At 38.8% G+C, this 27692-nt stretch overlaps 1 protein-coding gene across 2 annotated transcripts; it reads right to left on the reverse strand.

Annotated features, from left to right (window-relative positions):
• Positions 1-5492: 5492 nt before the first annotated feature.
• LOC307269752 (voltage-dependent L-type calcium channel subunit beta-4-like) lies at positions 5493-26379 on the reverse strand (the record flags this gene model as incomplete). Of its 2 annotated transcripts, XM_080052779.1 has the most annotated exons (14): positions 5493-5753; positions 6440-6625; positions 7330-7425; positions 9225-9376; positions 9852-9961; positions 10079-10137; positions 11551-11631; positions 12171-12190; positions 13254-13330; positions 16265-16392; positions 17038-17160; positions 17874-18044; positions 23675-23758; positions 26317-26379. In XM_080052779.1, 14 exons carry the CDS (start codon positions 26377-26379, stop codon positions 5493-5495), a joined length of 1611 nt encoding a protein of 536 aa, XP_079908905.1. The 2 variants fall into 2 exon arrangements, with proteins under 2 accessions (XP_079908905.1, XP_079908906.1); XM_080052780.1 differs by lacking the exons at positions 23675-23758; positions 26317-26379 and adding an exon at positions 22162-22206.
• Positions 26380-27692: the final 1313 nt, after the last annotated feature.

Consider the following 27692-nt stretch of genomic DNA (forward strand, 5'->3'; position numbering starts at 1 on the left):
CATTATAGCCCACCTAAAATTCCTCAACACGGCATGAAAGGTGGGAATATATAGTCACAAACATATGACTTGCACTTGTCCATCTTGGAAGTTACTTCATAAATATTTTGTTTTCATTGATAGCAAATACAGATTTTGGTTAATTTTAGTTATGTATGTATTTGTTTGGTCTTACTTTGATTTGACGGTCAAATTCATTGCCTATATCTCTAAGAAAAACCTCTGTGTAGCTCATGTTCCATATCTTCTCTTCATTTCTCCATGCACCGATCCCTCTCTTTATTAACTATAGGCCAAGACTTTTCTGAATATGCACACTAAGATCATGGAACAGTTCAATATAGTGGGGACTAAAGGTTGAGAAGTTCATAAAGTTATCTGATGCTACGCATTGTTAAAAATACATTGAGTGAAATGTTTAAAAAAATTAATAGATAAAAAACTATCTTATCCATACGTTTATGAGGCTTTTTATGGGGCCCTTGGTAGCTATGGGCCAAAAGCAATTGCTGACCTTTGCCAAATGATAAGTACGACTCGGTTGTTTCCTCAAGGGAATAGTTCAAATTTTTTAATTTTTGGCTTTTTGAATCACTCTCCTGCTCAAGAAAAGGCGACAGAAACCGTTCCTGTAACTGTGCATGCATTTTTTTGATATAGAAATGTGCAAAGGTCTCTCATCCAAGTTAGCTTAGCTCAAACACTTATAGTTAAGAGGAGCATGTCAGAAGATATGATTTACAACATCACTAAACGCTCTTGTGTGCTTGTTGAAAAATGTAACCTTATCCATGTTGTGTACATCCTCTAACTTATAATGGACAGATGATTCCCATGGAGCTCCAGGGCTTCAAACTCGGCATTACGGGGACATCTGGTGGTCTGCAGCAAATCAACGCATTAGTGAGCAATGCTGCAGTAAAATGACCTAGGAAATATGAGTCTAGTTACGATGTGACCCAGTGCCCACCTTGTGATATTTCAATGTAAAGACTGGAGATTGATCTTCCAAATATTATTTTTATGACCTTAGTAATTGGTTTGTGGGGGGAAAATGTTTCAGTTTTCTTTCCTGTGCATATGTGTCTTAATCATTCCATTGTTATTTTAATGTGTAGCTAATTCGGCATTCTTTAACACCATTTTTTTTCTCCAAATTAAAGCAAATATGGGTGGTATTTGTAGCCCACAGTTAACCCACTTAACGCCATTATTGCCATATTTTGAAGCCTCCTTTGTCTACACATAAGTAGAAGTACCTGCTTTTCAACACTTGAGGCTTCACACATGTTCTATTTTTAGACTGGTTACTGGCTAAAAATAGGTTGCATTTGATTTGATTTTGGTGCACCTTAGTCCCTAAATTTCACAAATGTTCCTAGTTTGAAACTCAAAAGAGATCAATCAACAAAATACACCACAGACACTACACAAAATGAAAGTCAATCTTGTTGTGTTATTCAAACATCCATCACAGTATAACATACTGTAGACAACTTTAAAACCACTCTTTTTATTTTGAAAAAGAAATGTTTCAAGTCACTTGGTAGCTTTGCCTCAAACACAGCCACCTCAAAATGTCAAGTTCTTTTTTTCTTTTAATTCCTTTTTTTTCCATAAATTAGAATGGTATATTATGCATGCAATACCGCATTAACCGCTTTAGGTTTTTTCATCTTCCACAGAAAAATCCCCAAAAATAAAAATAAATAAATAAATAAAACACCAACGAAAGTCCAGATGAAAGCTGCTGCAAAGGGGGTTGGTTGGAGAAGCCATAGCATGAAGCAGATGTGCACAGTTTGCGGGTTGCATAGTACAGTACATGAAGTTCCTCATTTTTAAAACAGCATGCCGTTTTTTGTATTGCACGTAACTGAAACTTTGTATACTGGACCTTGCTGTTTAGTTGTTCCACATGGGTCTTCTTGGTACGTCGTCATCTATCGTCTCATTTTAGCACATGTATACTGCAAATAGCATTTTTCTCAAAGACATTATGTACATTTTATTTGTTATAAAAATAATCACCGGCAAATCATCTATGACTTTTCTACTCGGATAAATATTTGTTCTTTTCTTTCTTTTAATTTTTTTAAAACGTTTTCATCTTTTGCTTTACATTGTACCAAAGAAAAAAAATCCTCCTGTATAAGTTCATTTGTGGTCACCTTGAGATATGTTCTGGGGGGAAAGTGAATTTAGCAATGGTTTTAATTTGGAGACAAAATATTGTCAAAACAAATTGAAAGAAAGCCAGGTGAGACATTGTTTTGAATTATTTTTTTAGGCCTGTGAATGAGCATGGCGTTATTTATTTTCTAATTCCACGACCCCAGAAATTTGGCTAATTCTTTTCCTCATCTATATGGGCATTCACATAGAGAGATACTGTATGGTAATGGTGGGACCCTGGTCTGGAAATCTCTTCTTGATTGTCTCAAGCAACCCAGCTAAACATGGTTAGTTCCATTTTGAAATTGAAAATGGCTCCCCTAATCAATCAACCAATGGTGTTCATGCTATGGGGCAGATTGAGACAAGTAAGAGTGCTTGTAAACAGTCGCCTTGTGCACTTTAAAATACTTTTTTCATTTGCAATCTTGATGTTTCTGTCTGTAAAACAAACATTTAACAGGGAATGTGGGATTCTTAATATAATTCATGCCCTTGTACAAGATTCACATTGTCAGAAACAGTTGCTGAAAACCCACCTTGGTATTTTTGCTTGTTCGTTTGTGCTATAGAAGTTTTCCAAACTACTTCTCCCCTTTCATCAAGATCTTAGCAAACATTTTATTAGTATTAACATTTAGAAGAGCAATTTGGAGCTGCTTTGCACCAGAGAAAAATATTTGTATTATAGCCTATGTCAGGTTACAAAGAGGAGAATTTTTGGATTCGGCCATTTTTTCCCTGTAAAGTTGCCCCTTGCAAATTATGTCCCTTCCCTCGCAAACTTTCCCAAACTGTGTCAGGCAGTAAAAAAAAAAAAAAAATGGGGACAGTCTTTCTTAAGGGCGGAATTTAATTCTACTCTCCAGAGATTACAATGAAGAATTTGTTACACAGCGTGACAACAGTAATATGCTTTTTGGTATTGTAACTTTTGATGCTTACTTTCTCCTGATGCCTTCGTTTTATGTTAAGGTGAGAGGAATAACTTTGTGACTCGACTATGGAGAACGGAAGACCATTGTTCATTTAGACACATAATAAAGCATTTATGTTGTAATCAGAAAAAAAAGCAAGTGTTTTTGTGTTCAAGTGTATTATTTATTTAAAGCCTGTTTTCAGGCTTAAAATTGACTGGCTGGAACTGTAATTGTAATTAATTCGTAATCACATACTATAATTTGATATCTTAAAAGAAACGGGTATGTACAGGATATTATGATAACAAGCCTCAAAAACATTGGGACCAACCACAGCATCTTTCTGCTTTCCATACAGCATGTGGGTCAGGTAAACTCTTGTCTGTGTTTTGTGAAGGACTGGGCTTTTTTAATACAGTTAGACAGTTGTTTCAGTGCACTCTCGTATACGTCAGAACAAATGGGAACTGATCCTTATCGTGGCTTCACTTTTAAGTCATGCAAAACCCACCAAGACACTTTCAACTTATCAGAATGACACAAACCAATGCTTTGTTTTCTTGTGTACCGAGTTACAAATCGCAGGGATCCGGAGATATCATTCATCTGTAAAATTGGGCCATCTTTTTCTTTTACATTTTTTTTATTATTTTTTTTTAATTTATTTTTTTTGTTAAAGAAAGGTGCCCTATACTTCTACAAACATCAACTTGATTACAGTAGGGATCTATTTTTTTTTTTATGTTTGGAAGGAGCATGCTCTGCAGTCAGGACAACATGCCAGCTTCACAGAAAATGAACATGATGCAACCCAGCCATCCCGCCATGTCACATTTTCAATGCTTTAACAGGAAGGAACGCTCTCGTTTGCCCTTGACCAATCACAAGACTTCACCGCCATTTGCAGCTTCGTTTTTAACACTATACAACTTCAATTTCAATGCTCATATATGCAAAGTAGCAGATGCTCTTTTAGGTCTATCAAGGTTAAAAAGAAGGTTTCACTGGTTTGGCCAGTCCACATCAACATCAAATGGCCTTTTAAAGCCCCTGTAAACCCAAATCCACCACATCCTTCTAACTATGTCATTTGGGGAGTTAGTTTCATGATAGTAAGCATGATAAAATTGACAGAAATTCAGTTTAGATGAGGCGGGCTGTGCTCTGGTTCTTATTACACCATAAGGATTTTGAACCAATCACAGCAGTTCTCTGCCTGAACTTTCTATAAAAAACAATGACTGTTGCCATGGAGACCGTTTGAAACGCCCACACTGTCCTGTCAAATGGAGCAAACAGTAAAAATCTGTTTTTATAACTAAGTTTTATAATGTTAATGAACATTTATTTTCAATCAGATTTCTGTAGAAGCTTATTGACAACTTTGATACCATATATTGATTTTTACTATTTTAGACAAGGTTTTCAGAGGCTTTAAGTAGTATTTAGCTAGTGTATTTCACTTTACTACTACCTTTCCTAACTCCTTTAGTGCTCGCTGTTCATAAACAGAAGCAGTATTGCCTTCTCCTACGGTGTAACCCATGACGAGGAGGGTCTCGTCACCCAAAAATGAAATCCTAAAGCTATGCTACAGAAAAGCTGGCCTTGCTCAAAGTGACTTTCGAATAGCAAAATAGTTTGGGAATGTGAAGCACCACTTGTTCTTAAAACTAGCAGCCGGGTTTCATCTGCTCACAACCTCCCCCCCCCCCCCCCCCTTCCCACCCTCCCCCTTACACACACAAACCCATCTCTTATATTAACGCCTTGCCACACAATCAAGTACATTTAGAAAATTGGATCTCCGTATCTACACCTCATCGCGGGAGTATCCAGAATGCTAGGTACAAAATATCGATGACAGCGGATGCATCTATCAGCATGCAATAAGTTTAAATGGATGGTGAGAGGATTTTTTACATGGCCCAGGGTGCGGGTCAGCAGCATACAGCAGTCTGTCTGTTTGTGTGTGTGTGTGTGCAGTGAGTGGACTTCCCCTCCGGCCTGGTTTCAATGTCCCAGGAGCTTTGAAGCCCCGTATACACACACAACACACTCACACCATCTCAACACTATCCAATTTAGCTTGCCGAGATAAGCAACAAGCACAGTCTGCGCTGCACGTCTGCCCAGCTTTGTGTTAGTAGTACAATCCCAAGAAAGTCACCCGAAGAAAACATACATTTAGGGGGAATTAATTGAACTAGAATTAGTTAATGTTGACTTCCTGAAAATGATTTTGTTGGACTTCTTAAAACGGGGAAAAAAAAGCCAGGTAGACAAACGTAAACCAAAAATAAATAAAAATAAAGGTACAATTTGGGACCGTGTGGGCTCTGTTGCAGCGTTTGTTTTTTTGGGGGATGGGTATCCCCCCGCCCCCCGGGTAAGGACTCAGAGCCGGTGCCTGGAGTCATGGCTGTAGGTGCCTGGCGAGCTGCGGTTGCGATGGGGCTTGTATGAGTCCTGATAGGGGTCCTGGTACTCCTGGTAGGGGTCCTGCTGCTCGCGGCTATGCTGGGAGCCCGACGACATGCGGTTGCGTCCCTTGTGCGCCCGCTCGTTGTGGTAGTTCTCGTCCGACGTCATCAGGTTGCGCCGCTCGTTGGGCGTAGAATGGTCTCCCGTGTGGTTGCTCTGTCGCAACTTTTGGGTCTGCTAATCACATCAGGCATACAGACGGGGACGGGTAAGAAACCACACTTAAACATTCACCTTTATCTTACCTTATTAAAAATAATTAAATGATATCGGTACCCGGGGACTAAAGTATCAGGCACTAGACAAATACTATACTAAAAAAGCAAAAAGCAAAATTCGTAATTCTGAAACCTGTTCTTAATAACAATTTTGACAGGTGGAAATAATAGGTTTTGCACCTATTTTGTTCACCTTTTTGCTAGAAGAAAAGATTGGTACCACTCTCATGTCTGTGTCGTTCATTATAAAATGTTTCAGAAGGGAAGTTACTGCATTTGAGAAATAAGCTTGACCTCCAAAACTAGCTCAATATGTAATACTGTGTGTGGATAATGTCTTTTGCATGTTATTGAACTGACACAAATGCTCATTTATACCGATGAAACGCTATCACTTCTGACAAAGATACATTCTTTATACATATATACAGTATATTAACAAATCATGCAGAAAAGCTTTGACTATCCTATGCCAGCCGTTGAAAAAAAATCAAATACATTGTAGAGTCAGGAGGTTTGAAAGGACCTTAAGGGGTTTGAATGAAAAAGATAAATACTTCCTGAAGATAAATATCAAATGAAAAACACAATAGAACAAAATCATTTCTCCATAAGGGAACCCTGAAAGTATCCGAAGTGTACCTGCAGTCCAGAGATGGTGGTGGGGTAGGGTGTGAGCGTAGTGGGGCCCAGGTTGCGCCCTATCAGCGGGTTGAGAGGCGTGGCCATGGAGGTGTGTGTGGCCTTCCAGTAGGCCTCCAGGTATTCAGCCAGGTGCTCACAGGCGTCCTCTAATTGGTTCTCATCCAGGATGATGTCAAACATTTCCTGTTAGAAGGAGAGGAGAGTAAGGGTGAAGCTAACCATTGAGATACACTTTTAATTAAAAAGAAATTTAATAAAAAGTATATTAAAAATGTCCACACCGCCTCGCACTTGAGGTGTTGTGTTACTCTAGTCTCTACTATGTAAAGAATGTTTTTATATAATATCAGTTTGGTATTGTACGTGAATATGTTAATTACTGAATGTAGGATTTGAATGTAGGATTTAGTATGAGGGAGTTGATTGTTTTTTTTGGCATTTTTAATGCTTTATTTATAGTGCAGAGAGACTGAGAGGAAATGGGCTAGAGAGGGGAATGAAACGCAGAGAAACCAACCATGGGTTGGATTCGAAGCGGGTATGCTGCAAGGACTGAGCCTCCTGGGGGGGGACGCTCTAACCACTACACCTTGAGCGCCCCCTGAGTTGATTGGTTTGAACTATGATAGGCCGAAAGAACATGCCGTGAGGTACTGTTGGGTTACTCTAGTCTGTCTGTCTACTGTGTAAAGAACGTTTTTATATATTGTTAGTATTTTATTGTAAGTGAATTTGTTAATATATAATGTGAATACAAAGAAATAAAAATGCAATATATAGGATTTAAGGGTCAAGTAGTTGATGAGTTGGACTAAATAAAAAAACAACAAGAAAAGTTTTAATGTTTTAACATAAAAAAGTAATTGCATAACAGATGGGTGACTTACTGGAGGACACTGGGCTAATTTGTCCGCTGCCACGAGCTGCACATTCAGGTGTTTGCTCTGGGACTTCCCTCTGGACTTGACTAGCCTCTGTAGAACCTGGGTACAACACGGAGAGGACATGGTGCTCCACTTACAAACAGGCACTAACTCAGCGTTGGGTGCCCTGTCAAAGCACTCACTACCCCCCCACCCCCTTCACATGAGGATCTTTTTTCATTATGCAGTTCGAGAAAAAAGTAGAAATGTTGTAAATAAAGATATGGTATGAATAACTCGTAAGTAAAACGTTATTAAAACACAAATGATGCATCGTTGCTATTGTCTAAGGCAGACAATGGGCTACAACCTCATTTTGACTGACATGTTAATGGTTAATTTATTTTTGCACATTAAAGTTAAAATGGGCTTTTTGTTATGGACATGTCTTACTGGTTTAGAATCAGGACTGTTGCTACTACTGAGAACGTTTATAGAAACAAAACATGATGGGTATTTACTTGCTTTCGATATTAAATATTTATGACAACAAAATGTTAGTTCTATATCCAATCTACATACAGTATATTGCTGCTCAGTTTTCTTTTCCAGTGGTGGCAAAGCGAGCATTGTGCATGCTAGGAGTGTGCGGTATTAAAGTGTGAAAGTGACCCAACCAGGATGTGTGACTGCCCCTTTAAACAAATCCACCGTCAACATTTGGAGGTTTTCTGGTCACTGCCATAGTCCCCGTGTGGAGGGAACAAGGGTGGCAGACATACTCTTCCATGCAAAGGGGCAGATTTGAAGCCTCTGATGACAAAAAGCCTCCATTCAAAAAGCCTGGCTTATTCGTCAGTGGCTTTAAAGCTTCTGTAAACCTGGTTTCAAATAGTAAAAATCAATATATGATATCAAAGTTGGGTTTCTCAATAAGCTTTTATAAAAATCTGATTGATTTTTTTTTTCATAAATATTTTAAAACTTAATTTAAAAACAGCTTTTTAACTGTCCAGACCGTTTGACAGGACCGTGTGGGCGTGGCCGTAACAAACGGTCTCCATTGTAACAGTCGTTGTTTTTATAGAGCGTTCGGGGCAGAGAACTGCTGCGATTGGCTCAAAGTATTTATTGTGTAATAAGAACCAGAGCATAGCCCGCCTCATCTCAACCGAATTTCTGTAAAGTTTATCAAACTTAAATGAAAATATCTTTAATTTGGATTGATACATATGCCTCTTTTCAGATGCTTACTATCATGCAGCTAACTCCCCAAATGACATAGTTAGAAGGATGTTGTGGATTTCTGCAGGGGCTTGAAAGTACAGGATTTCATGCTGGCTTTGAAGGCAACATTGTGCTTGTGCTGAGCTGCCACATCAGTGGAGGGTAAATATCAAGCTAACATGAGACCGTTACCTTCAACATGTCTGGTGTGGGACAGTAGCTGTGGAGATTATCAATCAATCCATCAATCAAGCTAAATGTATTAGCACTGTTCAAATAAGTCACATGTCGTTCAAGGTGCTTTACATTGATTGCAACATAAGAAATAGGCAAAAATGGATGTGGAGACCAATACACGCTAGGCAATACAAATATTAGTAGATAAAATGATAAAAGAAACAAGAAAAAAACAATAATAGTGATGACAATAATAAAATACCAAAAATAAAACTTTTAAAAAAATAATAAAAATCTAAACAATAAAAAACCAAATCAAACCAATTGCTGCTTTAGTATATGCCATCAAAAATCTATTAGAGGTATTCCTCCTGTCTTGTCTGACCTAACCTTTCACAGAAAGTTCAACATATTATTATTCTATTGAATTGTTTTACTTGATCTTAAGGAATTTTTTGTTAAGCATATTATTTTTCAGTTGTTTTTTTTGAATGCATGGCTATGTCTTTGGATACCTTTGGAGAGGACACTTTAACGTGAACAATGATGGGGGCCAGGGACGTCTTGAGGAGCTGGGCTGGATGGTTGATGGTGTCAGCGTCTAGAATCACCAGCTGGAGGGAGCGCGCCAACTCAAAGATCCTCTCAATCTCACTCTGCACCTCGGCTGGACAGACAAAGTCAAAGTCAAAATACACATTCACACATTAAAGCAGTTTCCGTGTTTAAAGTAGCTACGAGGAACTTTCAGTCAGTGTTCATTCTTTCACCCCCTTTGGACGAAAGTGATAGTGTTTTTACAACGCCAGCTGGTGTTCCTGGGTAAGCGTACACATTAAAAAGGCATTTGTAATAACTATATAAATAGCATTCTTTTCACTGATGGTGTCATTTGCTCTAAGGAGTAATTTATGATCATCAGAAGAAAAAAATTTGACTTTCAGAAATATTCCTTGTCGTTACTTCAATCAGAATAACTCACCCACTTGTTTTGGAAATACTTACACAATAAAGTTGAAAGAATTTCTAGAATGCTTTTTATTTCATTTATTTTTCTAATATGTTCAAAAGTTTCTTTTATTAGCCAAAATAAACTATTTTAGGGTTTTTATATGTGACCAATGTTATAGTGATATTCTTACCTAAGCTGGAGCGAGTGTTGGATCTTTCGATGATGGCCCTCTTACTGGGGTTGTTGAGAACAGACCTCTTCGCTAACGATATATCCGCAGTGACTCGCGTGATAGATATCCTGCAAAATGAGGAGAAAGATTTTTTTTAAAATAATTTAACATAAAAAAAAACTTAATTATAATAATTAATGAGGTCATCAGTGACGGGGCAGAACTAGCTGTGCCATTAGTCTTACCTGCCATCAAATCTGTGCTTGAGGAAGTCGAACAGAGCCTTCTGCATCATGTCTGTCACCTGCACACCAAAAAAAGATTGTCAAGGACATGAATAAAAACAAAATATTGCTTTGAATTGAATGGTGTCTTATTATGTTTGTCTATGATTCATTTTTATCGCTGCCAGAGATTTTCAATCCCTATGGGAAAATAAAGGTAAAACCAGCATTTGAATACATCAAACTTATTCTTTTAATAAATGTAATGTTGTATATGTACTTCAAGTTATTGCATTCATTTCTTAGTCAAGCATGTTTGCCTTTTCTCTGCTATACTAGAAACATGACGGCGCAACATGGCGACCAGTGGCAGCCTCTTATAACCTATGTAGATATAAAAGGTGTATTCTAAGGTAATAACATAAAAAAAAACTTTTATTTTAAAGCAACACTAATTAAAACATACACACTGTGTCTTTAAGGGAGGGAAAAAAGCTAGATTGTGCCAATAACACAACATGTTTTCATCTGACCTCTTAGTCTCCTTGTTGGTGCGACTGAAATTGGGATGGAACTTTCTTTGGCACACTCACAAACAGGGAGCTATTTTGGGGGGATGACGTACAGATGGACTCATCTGTTTCCCGTAATCTCAACCTTTGTAATATTCTCTCGGGGGGTTTTGAATGGCGTTCAGTATTTCTGAAAAGTGCCATTTATGTTGTTTGAAAAAACGCCATATAATCAGTGGCAAAAGTAAAATGCATTTTCTCTCTGCAAAAAAAAACAGGTAACATTCTCCTAAAGATTTTCCAGTTCTCCTCCTTTGTTCCTGTCACTAAGTATCCAACCTTTTATCGAGCTGGACCATCTTCAAACTTTTCACAACTTTCCACCGGTCTGGTTTCAAAATAGATTCCCAAATCTTAAACAATACAACATTATAATAATTCTCTGTTTTAATTTAGCCAGCATTTATATTTTAATACCTGATTAAATAAGCCTTTTCTTTAGCTGTGTCATGCATTTTTGTACTTCTTTAGTTGTCTATATGTTTAACATAAGGAGGGCGACTCCATAAGCCCTTATGGGTTTATTGGAGTCTTCCTACACATTTAAGTTATTTGTTTAATTTTAATTTCATTGAGCTATTTTTACTTTCCAGTCACTATACTGTATGTATCTAATCAACTTTTTTTTATTGATCTAATAAAGCTCTGGAAAGATTTAGAAGATAACTTCAAAATGTTCTTGAATGGGTGTCTCTACATGGATTAATTGAAATGCACTTACTGAATCTTTTTAGTTTAGAAATTGGGAGAAATGTACACGCTTACCCATCAAAGCATTTAATTTTACACAAACACATACCTATAAATAGTCAAACCAGAGACACCGATCATTTGAAGTAGTCTCTTAATTTTTTTGTGTGTGTATTTTCACATGTGCAATCAAGAAGAGGAATAAATCGATAGTATTTCTTTGTAGCTCACCTCATAACCTTTGAGGGAGGGTCCCACCAGCACTACAGGCCTCATGGAGGGGACCACATCGTACGGTGGGACGTGCTCTGTCTGTTTCAAACAAACACAGGTCATCAGCAGCAGTAGATTCATCCCACACAGGACAATAGCCCTTAATAACTCCACCCACAACACTTTAAAACAGGAACCAGAATATTCAGAGCACACACACAGCTGTGATGGACTGCAGAGTCGGCTGATTTTGTATTACAATCCTACTGTATGTGTTAAATGGTGGTAGGCATGTAGCAAAATGATAATGTAAACCTGATGTCACTTACTAATTGATTTAAAAAAAGCAAAATGGTGGGGAAAAAATTGTATTGAAGTTATCATTTTCGGAAAAAAAATCTCATAATATTTTACATTTTGCGGATCGTGAGGAGATATGAACTGATTTTGACGGGAAAGTGATTTTCACAACAAGCGTCGTCCAGAATGACTGACTCCGCCTTTAAGTGTCCTTAACCCTTCGTGGTATTAGGTTCTTACATCTTAACAGTGCTACTATTTCATGTCAGTTTATGATTCTAACAGCAACTTGAGTCTAGTGGATGGTGAATGAGTGGGTTTTACCGTCACCAACTTACCACTTTCTGTTTCTGCTTTCCTGTAGGAGGGAAGAGAAGACAAAGACAGCGTCGTCAGTCACTGCTGCTGCTAAGATTATAACTATCATTCACCATAAGAGACATTCAAACATGCTCCACATAAGCAACTTTTTATTAGGATTGGTAAGAAAAGGAAACCTATTAAGGATTAACCGGCACATACTGTATCAAAAAAGTGTTTCTATTGTCCTAAGGTTATATTCACAATGTCACATGAGTGCAGTTCAGGGGGGTGTCGTTGGATTCACACTGTAGTAAGCCCCAGTCTCAGAGCGCCTGCAGTCCTCAACTGGAGGAAGAGGAGGATCATGGGAAAATGTACCAACAACTCTACGCAGTGTAACTTATGCTCTAAGAAGGTTTTCTTTTAGAGGCTTATTCGCTCTATGTTGTTGTAATTCAGGAAGCTTGGTTGGGCTATGTTGGTCAGCTGGCTACTAATGCCTGGTTTCCGCTGAGCAGCACGGTTCGGTTCGGCATGGCACTGTAACTCTAGGTCTGGCTTGCGTTTCCACTGCCGACAGCACCATTTACTTGGTAGGCGGGGTTTATGCTGGACGGCGATAGACAAGTTCAGAGTATACAGTCTATGGGTCACAGCCGTAGTACAGCAGCTAAGTAATGATCATATACTGACATCATAGCAGGTATGTAACTATGGTGACATCATAGCAGCTACGTAACTATGGTGACATCGTAGCAGCGGGACACAGTGTAGCCCGCTGATTAATTCAATGAAGAGGATAAACGCCACACAATAGACAAAGAGCTCATTCTTCGCTAAACACAAGACTCTTCACTCTTGCCGAGGTGATTACACAAGGCGGTTTATCTCTTGCATGGAAATGATTCTGTTGACTAATCAACAGACTGAACTGTGCAGCTCCCCCCTTTTTGGACGGCTTGGTACCCCAAGGAGAGGGGTGATGAAAATAGCTACCTTTTCCAACTTTTGACCGAGGAAATGCAAATAAATGTGTGCCGAGCCACACCAAACCGTACCGAAGCGCTCAGTGGAAACAAGGCTTAACAGCCCTCTCCCCCCCTGTCTGACGTTCTCACCTGCCGAGGATATGAGCGGTCGGATAGAGGCAGCTACCTCATCCTCTACACTAGAAGAAGAGTTCCCACCAAACTTACTGGAAAAGACAAGAGGAGATAAAAGAAAAAACAGAGAAAACACCATGGTATTAATGCGGAAAAAGTCGGAAGAAGTGTGGCTATTTATAAGTAGCATCACAAATTGTAAGGTTGACTATATAGGCAGCCATACATGACCATTTTAAGGTAAGAGACTGCAGGTGAATAGGGTAACATGTTTAGCTTATAGATATCATCATGAAACTTGCCAGTTGATTACTTACAATAAAACCATCATTTTTTTGGTATTACAATTTTTTTCAGAATTTTTTGAATAAATATGTAAATTTGGCAATACCTAACTAATTATACTACATTTGCATCTTTAAAAAAATAAAATTCTAGATGTTGGATAAAGCCAGAGTCAAAATCTTTAACATCTTACTGTCCAGAGTTTTTACAGAACCGATTTTGGATACATTCTTTTTTCATTTTATTATCAAAAAAATTATATGTACAGGTCTTAAAAATGCATTTTTCGGCATGTTTTTAAGAACATATATGTATCATAAATCAGACAGTTTACAACATATAAGTATGAAACCACTTCTGTTTTCCCGTTACAATGATATAATTGTAATGCTGGCTAATGAGGCTCAAATGTCTCTCCTCGTCTGTGAGACTTGGTTGACCCAATGCCACAGAAATCTAGCGACTGAAGCACTGTTGTCTATTCAGATTAGCATTACACTAGAACAGTGGTTCTCAACCGGTGGGGCGCGCCCCCCCGGGGGGGCGCGGACACTCTACCGGGGGGGCGCGAGGGGGATGGAAAAAAAAAAAAAAAAAATCTTAATTTTTTTTTTTTTTTTTTTTTTTTTGTAATTTAAATTTTTTTCCTGATATGTAGCCTAGTTCAGAGATGATATGTATTTTCTTTCTTAACTTTTTTTGATAGGTAGTTGCCAAGTTCATCACACAAACACTCCAATCCACTGATATGAGATCAGTTTGCAATTTTCAAGTACTGAATTAATGGTAGAACTGTGGCCACTAGAACTGGTCTCTGGTCAGCAAAGGTCTTGAAAACAGCATAAGTGTGCTTGTGACATGCGTGCCACCCATGCATGTGTATGGGCACGTGTCCCAGCAGATTTTTGAAATCTGAATAAAAAAATGTAAGTTTGTAGTTAGCAAGTGTAACATGTTCTTAGGGCAGAATTTCATAAATAAAGGTTTATTTTTTTAGCAAGATATTTGGTCAAAAGCTAGTGGTCATCCGTCCCTCTGTCCAGTTGTTAGGCATCTGGCTGCTAGCAAGTTATGTTGTCTTGCTAATTTTACTATTCATCTGAACTGAAATAAATATTGACTTTTTCCTTTATTATCTTCGCCAGAATGCACCAGAATGCTTAGATTACATGTTAAAAACACAAAAAAATCTTCTGGGGGGGATGCCCCCAGACCCCCCTTCAGGGGTTTAGTTTTCTGACAAACATTACAATGGACACTAACATGATTTGGGCATTTGGGATTATAAATCATCTTTGAATTGGTTGTACAGCATATCACATGCTATTCATTCAGGGGTGCTATGGCCACCCCACTCTAGCTCTGTGGCCCACCTTGGCCACCCCCAGTCAAAATTTCCTGGAATCGCCACTGAGACACACACAACTCCGCGTTCAGGCTGCACAGCACATTAATCGCAGGTAGCATTTTGAGCTAAATCTGGCCACTTTCCAAATCCAAGACTCAATAGTTGAAACATTCTCTGAACTGGGTTGTCAGACAGCAGTGTTTCCCATTGATCATAGACTTTGTTTTGTGAAGCTTTTTCATAACAGGTATACCTATTGTAGAATTTATTCTGTGTATGTTCTATTTAGGCTACTATTTTCTTCTCTTCTAAGGAGATTTAAAAAAAAAAAAAAACATTTCCTCAGTGTCTCATTGATACAATCTCATAATTAGCTTTTAAAGTGCACCAGAATTTAACGTTAAAATATAAGAAATTTACCCACCCCAACCCTAAACCCAATGTTCAACTCAAAGGTGCGCCACTGGCCTAGCCCTTGTGATAATAACAATAATAGATTATCTATCTATCTATCTATCTATCTATCTATCTATCTATCTATCTATCTATCTATCTATCTATCTATCTATCTGTGTAGGGTGGTGTGTGTGTGTGTGTGTGTGGGGGGGGGGGGGGGTTGTCAGGGTCGGTGGGGGGGCCCAACTGCAATGACCCAGCTTTGGGGGGGCCCAGCTTGCAGAAGGTTGAGAACCCCTGCACTAGAAGGTGCATGGGAGCTGATGTACAAACTATGGATGGCAGATCCTTCAAGACACATTACACACAGGGAAAGTTGGCTGCCCATAGGACAGATAGTTACAGCCATTGGAACTGTTAAACTGTGCTACAGTCGGCATGTGATGGAGGAATGAATAGTCATAAGTCACCAGCATTGACAATTAAGATCCGAGAGCATATTAGCTTTTACCAATAGAGTATAGTCTACTGTAGGGCTGGGATATCTGACCTCAAATTAATATGACCATGCATTTAACATATTACCTTGATTATGATCAATTCATTATTATTTTGTTTTTGCCCTCATAGTTCACTGACAAGCTTTGTGATATAAAAATGCTTTGCTCTTAAAGCTGGGATATTTTTTCTTATGAAAAAGTGCATCTTTTTTTTTTCTTATGTCATTTTAAAACAATTAAGGAAACACAAACAAAGGAACTTTTTTTTAAAAAAAGCTAAAGATCTCTAAAACATTAGAAAATAAATAACTTACTGGAAATAAATATAGAAAAATAATTTCAAGTATCATTGAGTTTATTTGTTTGTTTTGCTTGAAACAATTCAAATTAAAAATAAACATTACCATCACCAAATTAACCAATTTCTGTGTAAGTGTAGAATTGAACGCATTGCTAAATCGTGCAGACTGTGTGTGTGTGTGTGTCTCTGTACTTACCCTTGGACGCGTCCTCTCTTCTGCTCGTGCTGTAGCCGGATGTTCTCCAGCTTCAGAGGGCTGGGGATGAAGCCGATCTCACAGCCCTCCTTCACTAACCGACCGATCCACCAGTCGTTGTTGAACTTCTGCGCAACCATAAAAAAAACACACAAAGTAAATGGGAAAAAATATTTAAAAAGGTGCACTATGCAGTTTCAGGGGAGGTGGATTTGTTTACATTTACAGAGCCTGCAGTTAGTTTGCAAAAATGTCCGCTTCTCTGACGCACCAAAAGTTACATAGTACACCTTTAATCAGTAAGCTTTACAGATTTTTTAAATATGTATTCAGGTTTCAATATCAACAACATTGAGCATCCAACGTACAACATGCCTTGAGTTGACAGAGGGCATTTTACATTCATTTGATCTTTTTCCAAGGGCATCATATTGCTAGGGTATTCAAATATGACATAACTGGAGTCCATCTTTGTAGAAACAAAGCAGTATTAGCATTATATATTTCTGTTCTTTTCCTGAGATATTTTGTGGAGGGAACTCAAAAAACCATTACAAACAACGATGGCTCCATCGGAATGGCAATCTTCCCACAATTTCTCGACACTAAATACTTATTGAATGTTGAAATTATTCCTGAAAACAATCTCATTTTTATCTTCCACCCCCAATTCCTTCCATAGACTGCTGTTTATACTTTTGTCACAATTCTTCCCAGAGTTTCACACATATTTATCCCAATTTTTTTTCTTCAAATAGTATCCATTTAAGCACCTCTTTTATGTGGAGGAAATCCTTGGCGTCAAAGGAGATGGCTGTGGCTGGAACTGGAACATCCTCATCCAGCGCGCCGCAGTAGCTGACGTTTGTCCTCACAGCAAAGGCCACAGGTTTAGTCTGGAGCACGGATACACAGTCAGTGACTCACAGAGAAGAGACATACAGTGTGGAACCATTGCACACCAATATGAGCTGGTCAACATATTTTGACCCAGAGTCTGATTGCTAGCTTTCAAACTGCAGGCAAAAACCAGATATTAGCCATTTAAACGTGTTTTTTTGGCCTGTGTGAAAGGGGCTATTTTTGATAATATTTATCAGCCAGGACTCTTGTATTTGGCTAGTAGCATCACTTGATTGTGTCTGTGCATGTAAAGAGGAGTCAGTGATTCACTAGAACGCTTGTTGTCAAAGTCCGTGAATATCTCCTCACGATCCACTACCTGTCCCTGTACCTGTTCGGAGATGTTCACTGATTTAATAAAAACTGGTTTTGACTACAAGCATTCTCCAGAATCACTGTCTCCACCCGTTAACTTCAGCAGTAGTTAAGTTAAGTTAATCAATTGTACACAAGGCACATTGAAATTTGTCATCCATAGTTTAGGCCCTCCACGAGTCGTTTGGTGTCTTGCTCACGGACATAATGGCAGGGATGGTGGGTTGTAATAGCAGCCACCACTATTATTACGAGTAACACCCTCCTGTCCGGTACCGGGGATCCAACCAGCGACCTCATGGTTACTGGGAGGAGCCCTTTCTCTTTAGGCCATCCTCCCAGCCCATATAAGACTCATTTGGCTGAGTAGTGCTGAAGCCTGGCTGCTTACCTTGGCCCTCTCCAGCTGCGTGGTGGCCTGCTGCTCCTTCTCCTGCTGGCTCTGTCCCGGTCCCTGGCCCTGGCTGGGGCTCTGGCTCGGGGCCGGGGCCGGGACCTCCCTCTCCTCCTCCAGAGAGACATCTGAGTCTGATGGTCTGCTAGTGTAGGAATCAGCTGAGCCCTAGGAAGAACACACATAGCACAGCGGCTTTACTATCAGAGGCTGGATACAATTCAATTTAATTCAAGCCTTTCTTGTCATTGTACTTTGCAATACAACAAAATAGGGTTACTTTACAGCTCACTTTGGGCCCTCATTAACTAATTACTGCGTGGAACTGGTCTTACTTGCAAGTATGTCGCAAAAACACAGAAATCTCCATTATATTTATGACACGTGTGTATACAAGCCGATTTTATCTCTACCATAGTTTGTATGTAAAAGGAACACTTTTCCCCAACAAAAAAATGATAATTTGTGTCGTCTTTATTTACTGACAATATTGACTTGATTATTTTGAGACCCTAAGGGGAATTAGTAGCCTTTAGACACCACTCAAGCCTAGAAACAATGGAAAAAGATACTGAAGTACTGTAGCCCTACTAAAGACACTGAAAAAATGGTCTGGACAATTCAGCTGGATTTCCTGTAAAAAATGTAATATAATAAGTGTACTTGTAATGAAACCATCCCAGCCACTACCGTAGACAAAGTTGCATTTTTAGAGCAAAAGGCAATGACCAGAATACTGGAAAAAGGTGACCAATGCATGACTAATGCAAAATGAACAATAGCACTTAGGATGATAGGATGAGAAGAAAGTGAGACAGTCACACTTCAAGGGCATAGAGTCATAAAGTGTGGACACATATACCCCGAATGACCTAAATTGTCCCTCTGAAAAGACAGAAAAAAGTTAAATTATGTCCTTAAATAAACATGTCCTCTGGAACAATGAGGTCCACTTAAGAGAAAAACTTTTTTTATGGGACCATTGACTGTCCTTAAAGTTTTTGGGGGTTCACATCTACTTGAATTGTGAGTGCCAAGTGTTGAGTGGCAGCTTGGCACTCTAGAGGGCGGGACAGGTGGAGCGGATGCCATGAAAGAGATTGCCAGGAGCATCTTAGACAAAGTGGAATGACTATTTCTAGTGCCGTCAGCAGTTCGAATGACCAAACACAGTCCATCACACAAGTCAACACAATCCCTGGATAGCCACAAAATGTATAAGTCAAAATGTATGAGATACGTCAAAATGGTAAGTCACAATTATGAAATAGCCGATCTTAACTTTGACTTATACAGAGTCAAATTTATAATATAACCGGTCAACTCTCAGATAGCAAGTCAAACTTATAGTAAAGTCAGTCAAATCTGTTAGATGGTAAATGAGAAATAATGGGAAAGTAAGTCAATATTATGGGCTAGTATAAGCAAAATGATGAGAAATATTTAGCATGTTAGTTACCTAATTTATAATGTCACGATTTTGTCTCATTTTACATTCCGTATATACTAGAGGGAGACGTGTTGGATACATGGAAATTGACCATGTTTAAATCAGTATAATTGGTCATATTTTCAAAAATAAATGTGAGACTGAGTTTTTTCCACATTTTATGCCCAGGCCTTTAATTTATTATTACAAACTTGTTACTTTTTGATCCACTTGCGCCCCTGCAGATATTTAAATATGCAAGGCACACATATATATAAATATGCAAGCCACTTTTTCAATGGACTCAATTTTCCCCATCAATATTACTAAATTAGACCATTGTTTTCAAATGTGTCATATGCCCTACAATTCTGGTGACACCAAATAGCAACATGGACACAATTAAACATGACTCCCATAGTATTAATTATTAGCAGTAAGATAAACATCACAGAATGACCTCATAAAAGCAATTACTTCATCCACGTAATTAGATGGATGTTAACTGAACCGAAATGCAGCAGCTAAGCTACTTTAAGCCACTTATTGAACAAAACCAAAAAAAGGGATGGCAAACGGTAGTACAGGTTTAAATAACCATATTTGATTTTTTTAAACTTTCTATTAAGTGAGAAGAGACATAACCGTGTAAACAGGTAACCTTTAAAAAAATTATTATGATAAAGTAAATGGCACAAACAATTATGTTTTAGGAGAAGAAAAATAAATAACTAAATAATTCACACTCATAGCCTATCATTCAATTACATATCTCCGCATTAACCCTACACAATTATACCCAACAATGGAGGTAACAGAGCCTCGAAATTAAATGTTGACAATGGTCCATTTCCCGCAAACGCTAAGGGATTTTTTTTTATGACTTGGGTGCCTTGAGACATGCTAGACTTGCAGTAATTTCCCTGCCACACAGTCAGAAATCCAGTAATGCCATGTGTGTGTTTTTTTTTTGCGTGGACACGAATTGACCCAAGTGTGTCCTTTTGCTGTGTTAATCATTAGTCTCACAATAATCCATCAAGCTAGTCGTCAAAGCTAAGCACTTTGTGTGTGTGTGTGTGTGTGTGTGTGTGTTTTACAAGCTAGCAGCAGCAAGTCCTGACTTAAGCACACTCCTTGTCCGTAATTGTGTGCATCCCATTTCCAAGTGCCACGTAAGATTTCTGGGTCTTTGTAACGATTTCTGAGACAATTACGGACACATCACAAATTCCTTATGATTTCCTAAAGGGGCAAGATATCGATTTAACACATGCACAATCAGTCCACCTGTCATAAGAACGGCTAATTGAGTGTGTGTAAACTCAACTGTATGTTTTATGTATTCTGTGGCTCTCCAGTGGCTTTGTCAAGTACAAGAAAATAGTCCCTGATGATGATGTCATAGTGATGTCATCAGGGTTGTTGCTCAGTTTGTGAGAGAGATGGAGATGACAAATTCTCAACAAATTCTCAACAAAAAGCCTTTATCTAAAAAAAATAGAAATGAAAAGGAAAAGTTCCAATAGCTTATTATATTCGGTTGCATTATGGGAATTGTAGGATCCAGTGGTTTTTAAGGGTTTATAACATTTTATGGGACTAAACGGCTTAGATTTTTTATCAGTCCATTGCAGGTCTACCAATTACTTGCCTACCTTAACAACCACATATAACTAACTAACTCTAAATTCAACAACATATGGGACAAAGGCAAATGCATGTATAGACTCCAAGTCTAGTTACCAAATGAAGGCATTTTTTTTTCTCAAACACATTAAATCCATCACTAAAGAAGTAATATTGAACATCATTTCTTTTGGTGCGTTATGTTACTGTGTGATGCTGTCCATCTTGGCCAGGTCTCTGTTGCAACAGAAAATGTAATCTCAATGAGACAAAATAAAGGCTATATTAATAGAATACATGTGTGTGTGTGTGTGTGTGTGTGTGTGTGTGTGTGTGTGTGTGTGTGTGTGTGTGTGTGGAAGCGTTGATGCTGCACTGTAGCATGCAAGCTGTTAGGAGTAGCTTCAGCGTGTGACTCATTCACATCAGAATCCACTTGATGACATCACAATGCATGTTTCTCCGAGCGTCGGCAGAGCCTGTGTAACAACGCAGTCGCAGGGTCAGAACCAAAAATACTCGGCTGCATTTGGATTTTATTATATATATTTTTCTCTAAGCGATAAATGGAGAAATTTGACACGATACAGTTAATCCTGTGAGTGTGGTCACGATACGGGCCCTAGGGTGGGGGGGGGGGGGGTGTGGGGAGGTGTGGGCAATCAACATCTTTCCATTTGCCTCTGTGAATCACGGATGGGTCCATAGTGTTATGAGCGCTAAATGGCTTCTCCTAGCTCCGCTGGTTTCCTGACGTGTGTTCTTACAAGCTTATAGGCAAAATCACCCACACACTGTATGCAGGACCACACGTCACACACACACACACACACACACACATTCACACACACACACACACACACACACACACACACACACACACACACACACACACACACACACACACACACACACACACAAATGGGCCTGATTTAGAGACATTTATGCAGAACTATGGTGTGAATGTCACACGTCAGAAGCCATCTGCCTAATGTGCACCCCCCACCCTCACACCCACCCAACCCCCCTTTCACAGCCCACGATCCCGCTACTCTTTACCGTTGGCTAACCCATCAAAGGCCAACCCTTGTGTGTGTGTGTGTGTGTGTGTGCACAGCAGATACTATACTTCCATCAATAAACACACACGCCAAGAGAGAGAGATAGCGAAAGCAGATTCACCCCCACACTCACACACACACAGACTTAAAAAAATAAAAAACTCACCGCCTCCGAGTCTTCAAATCCATGCAGGTACAAATTGTCATACATGGAGGTTTGATATTCCAACGAGCGCCTCTAGAAGAATGGGGATGAGAGTGCTAGCGGAGGAGGAGAAAGGAGGGGGCAGCAGAGAAGAAGGAAAAAAAATAGGATGGATGGATGGATGGGGAGGGGGATGACGACAATCCCCTTCCCTCAAACGGCAGAGAGAGAGAGAAGGTTTTTTTTGGAAAGATATCCTTGGATCACGCCTGGTTCCTTTTGGAGGGCCTTGGTCGTGTGAAGGATGCAGCTTCTCCCCGCAAGCCGCGCTGGCTAGGCTCACATTATAGGATGGTTAGGCTCTCCCTGGAGGTAGCCCACACACACACACACACACACATACACGCATGCACACACACACACACACACACACACAAGCCCTCACCCACACATATACATATACACAGCGAGGACGAACGGCAGCAGAGGCAGCCAGCAGTATAGCAGCAGAAAGGCAGTAAAGGAGAAGCAGTGGATCCTTCCTCAATATCCAAGCCTGATGACAGAGCCACTGTGCAGGCTGCTTATTGGCTGGCTGGCTGTCCACTCAGCTTGGATGAGCGCTCTCCTTGATTTTTATTTATTTATTTATATGTAGTGTGGGGAGGTAGCGTGGATCGGGGGATGGGGATGGATGGGTAAAAGAGAGGGAGCAGCATCCTCCATTCCCCTGTTAACTATCATCCACATGGAGTTCCAATGTGGTCCATATACAGTACACTGAAAAATAAGTAGCATGAATTCAACTAATAATGAGGTCAGACCCAAATCAAATGAGCCCCCATTTACATGAAATTATTTAATTATTCCTTTTTTTCTTTCTGTAATGACCCAAAATGATGAAACCATGTTGTTATAACCCCATGTATTCTGGCAACGACACCGCTGACAGCGCTGTGTTCCAATAGCCAAGGCATTTGCATAATTTGCCAAGAACAGACTTGGTAGAAATGTATGTTTTAATTAGTGTATAATCGTTTTTTTCTTTTATAACCTTAGAATGAGCCTTTTATATTTAGACAGGAGCAGAGGCACGCCGCCATGTTACACCGCCATGTTTCTACAGTAGCGCAGAATGGACAAACTTAACGGCCATACAAGTTTTTATATATAGCGGGTGTCCTGAGGAAATGCACCTGTTGGAAGATGAAGAACAAGTACTATAGAATAAATAACTAAATACATCTTCACATGATCACTTGATATTGAAGGCCACCGTAGCTTCTGTAAATTCTCAGAACGGGAGGGATAGACACGGAGCTTTGTAATGTAGAATCCCACCACTAGATGATGCCAAAATACTCAAGTATTACACACTGTTCCTTTATGAAAATATGTCCACGCAATCTGCACTGTTCAATAAGGCTTTCCTTACCTGGAATAAAATAAACCATTTTAAAACATCTATAAAAATCAATACATTTCCCAACCAGTGACAGTGGGTGTTTTCTATTCATCCACGGCTTTTCTTTACCTGTCTGAGGATGAAGCTGGTAGAGGTGGTGCTGCCATCTGATCTCTTGAGTCGGCTCCTCCTGGAATAAGTCCCTCGATTCACCTGTACGGAAAAGACCAGATTTCAACAAACAGAAACTATTTTTTTACAATATGCCAAAGCACATTTGGAAGGGTTAAAGAAACACTAAAAAGGTTCAATTTAACACAATTTCCAAGTGTATTTGGTCCCACTCAGAAGTGGTGTTAAATGAAATCTAAACAGAATAACTAAATAAGAAAAGAAAATGGCATTGTGAAGATTCAGGTTGTTTTTGAAATGAGGAATGGTGGGCAGGTTTTTTTTTAGTAATTTTTACACTCCGTATTTTAACTACTCGAGCTGTTGTTGTAATAACTCAGAAAGTTAGGACTACTCAAATTATAAAAGGCAACTGTCTCTTCACTAGAGTTTTTTGTCTAAAACTAAAACTGCCTACATTTGAGTTAACTATTATCTTTTTTTGAGATATTACACAGACTTTCAAAAAGTAGAAGTTGTGCCAACTTATTATTTTTTGTTCGGAAAGTTTTTCTGACAGTTTTAACTGTGTGATGTTTGAATCAACATTTTCACCGACTTGTATCTGTATGACAGATACAAAGTTGGCACAACTGTTATTGTTTGAAATATCCAAGTATGTAGAGCTCAAAATTTGAATACATTTTCAATTTAAATGCAAGATACGTTATCTTCACAAAAGATAATTAGTTGGCTCAAACGAAGGGAAGTTCTCCTTAAAGGTGAAAGTAAGCGATTTATTTATGTTAATATAAGTGTTAAATCGCTCTTTATTCATACAGCGTTCACTTACATAGTGTACGCGTTTTATAAAGCCGATCTCTCAGTCACTCGCTCTGAATGTAATCGACAAATAAACTTTTCGGGATCCCGAAACTGATTTCCAATCACAAGAGAGAACGCTACAAACCGGCACCCGTCTCACTGTCGGTGCACTTGCAGAGCGACAGATGGGTGAATGTTTATATGCCTAAAAATCCTTCCCAATGTCTGTTCTGATGGTTTTTATCATGTTTTATTCCACTTACTTATCTGAGATGATGCTAGATAACTCGCTGTTTGAAGACCGCAGTGCATTAATGTGGTGAGGTGGGGACGAGGGAGGGGACTGCTAACTGGAGTCACTGACAGGAAGTTAACTAAACTGACCATTCCGCTTACTGAACCTTTAAAACGTAAATCAAGTAGAGAAACTGCCTTGAATTTTTAAGTTTCCCTAACTTTTCACTTTTTACAGTGTAGGCCTACCTCCTCACTCCCTCCAAGTCCAAATATACAAGCGGAGCTCATCTCCTGGGAGCTAAATTAATTATCTGCCAGTGATTTGCCCCATTTCTGTTCTCGTCTCCAGAGTTAATGACAATGTCACCGGTAAAAAGTCAGCGCCTACTTCCCTGAATTTCTAAAAACAGGGCCATTTATCTGGGTCACCATCTCTCTCCTTTTCTGTCTCTCAATTCAAGCTAAACAGCCAAGAAGAGCTATGAAGGACAAAGTTAGCCACATTTATAAATAACCTCAGCTATTAATATCAGAAATGATCAGTTATCAGGGGCTGATCCCTTCATTTAAGATGCAAAACATGTTATAAATATGCTACACGTTATACACCTGAAAAAGCCTCTAAAAAATGGGGTGTTTCATTATTCTGGTATATTTGAAATAAACTTTGGTCCAGCACTATATTTCAATAATTCAGTTGATATTGATATTATTGACTGAAGCCCTCCATGGTGCTGTTTCCGAGGTGTATAGGGTATCTAAATTAATGCAGGATAAATTCACAGGAGGACACTGTCTGTTGAAGACCCTTATATTATATTATATTATATTATATTATATTATATTATATTATATTATATTATATTATATTATATTATATTATATTATATTGTATTATATTATATTATATTATATTGTATTATATTATATTATGCATTAGTAGGACAACACAGTTACTTTTTCAACATGAAATACAATCATATGTGTTATTTTAATGTTAATATTTGGTATAAAGTCTATGGTCAGAGCAATTTAGTCATCAAGGAGGACTGACTATATTTTGAGTATTTTAATAACATGATAGCACTTTTAAAAGTAATCGCTTGATTCATCATTAGAAAAAATTTAAAATGATGAAGCCAAACCCATCTTTCAACCAAAGTCTGATATGATTCTGACGCCTATTCTATCACTCTATCTCTCCACCATATGTAATACTGTACGTACCATACACAATTAAATCAACTGTGAAGAAAAACTTGATATAGGCCTACATTTAAATATTGATCTATTAGGCAAAGCAAAAGCAGTAGACTGACTAACTGAGGAGTATTTAGGCATCACATACTTCCTCCCTTTACTTTAAGGTGTTTTTTAAACACATTTTTCTATTTCATGATTTTAATGGTAGCCTAGTAGAAGTAACTTTTTGTCTCTCTACACTACAATGTAAATTGAACTCAGGTTTAAATAAATAAATGAAAAGTGGCACAGGTGTCAAAAGTAGGTGTTCCCTTTCCCTAGCCCTAAACTGTCTTATTTTTAAATGAAGTAACCTTGGAGCTTAGCTTAGTAGCCTAATTAAATAACCTACGTACCTGAAAGATGGGCGCTTGGATGCCCTCGCCAATTTTGTTTCGTATGTAGATATGTCTGGACATTTCGGCCAGAACATCGGTCCAAACGGCTGGTTGCTCTGGTCCAGCCCAGCGGTTGGGTGGTGGGTTCCGGTCCGCGTGCTCCAGCTCGCGAGCGGCTTGCTCCTCTCAACCGTCCGCCTCGCAACAGGCTACTGATCCAGGTGTTCAGGTGTTCTGCTTCCTCGCGCCGGGAGGTTCACAAACACTGCTGTCGCTCGCGCCACTCAAAACCAGATGCGCCCGAGTGATGGACGAAACTATTTTTAAGAAAGCAGGGGGGAGAGATAATGTAACTATTAAAGAAATGACAAGGAAATATTTTATTGTGAATACCACAGCGTTGAGGATTCATTATATTTAAAAATAAAAAATAAAGAACTTGGCCTAATTGCCTGCAGTAAAATTGTACACTTTTACTAATCAGGCTGAACACAAAGTCCACAATGTTATGTTTTTCCCTTCGTGGATGGTCCAAGTTCATGATCCAGGTATATTCAGATATATAGCCTATTCATATTACAATTTATTTCTAAATCTGAACGTTTTCACAATATTATGTCTTAAATTCTCATTTTCACCGGCCGGATTTGTCTTCCTATAGCCTACGTTATGTAGGCTAGAGCATTATTGTAGAGAGCCTGAGCACACGGAAAATAATGACTACTTCACTGTAAATATTGTATATGATTAGGACAAATAAAGGACTTGAATGTGGCTTTCAACATTTACCTGAACTGCAGCATGTTCTTCCACTAACGGTGTCTCTCCCTTTGTCCAGCAGACGGCAGCAAATACAAGCGACCAAGGATGTATGGCCCAGTGTATGGTAACGGCCATAGATAGTATAATAAAGGTAACGGCTCACTGTCAGGTGCAGGGGGAGGTGTAATGTCACTGCTCCAGGACTAGAGGGCGATGTTGTTCCACACAGCTGAAATGACATGCAATAATAAAGTAGGCCTACATTTCTACCTTCAAGATTTTTTATTTTTTATTTCAGGTACAATTATTTGGATAAATGATGATAAACTGCTCAAGTGATTTTTCAAGTATAACTGCCTCAAAATAGCTGTTTTCAGACTCATTTAAAAATGTATAATATACCATATTTAGCAGATTGATCATTAATTAAAAGGCTTCCTATTGAAGGTTCAAACATTTAGAAAAATAAAACTTGAGATCACAAGCATAGTATCATTTCATCGAGTTGGAAATACAAATTCAAAATAATTCCGGAAGATGGAGAAGAAGTGCTATAGAATAAATAACTTAAGATATCTTCACCTCAACAGTTGATATTGTGAAAGACTTGAGGCAGTGGTGGGTTGATGCCA

Source organism: Ammodytes marinus (genome assembly GCF_949987685.1).
Source record: "Ammodytes marinus genome assembly, chromosome: 24".
Taxonomy (NCBI): domain Eukaryota; kingdom Metazoa; phylum Chordata; class Actinopteri; order Uranoscopiformes; family Ammodytidae; genus Ammodytes; species Ammodytes marinus.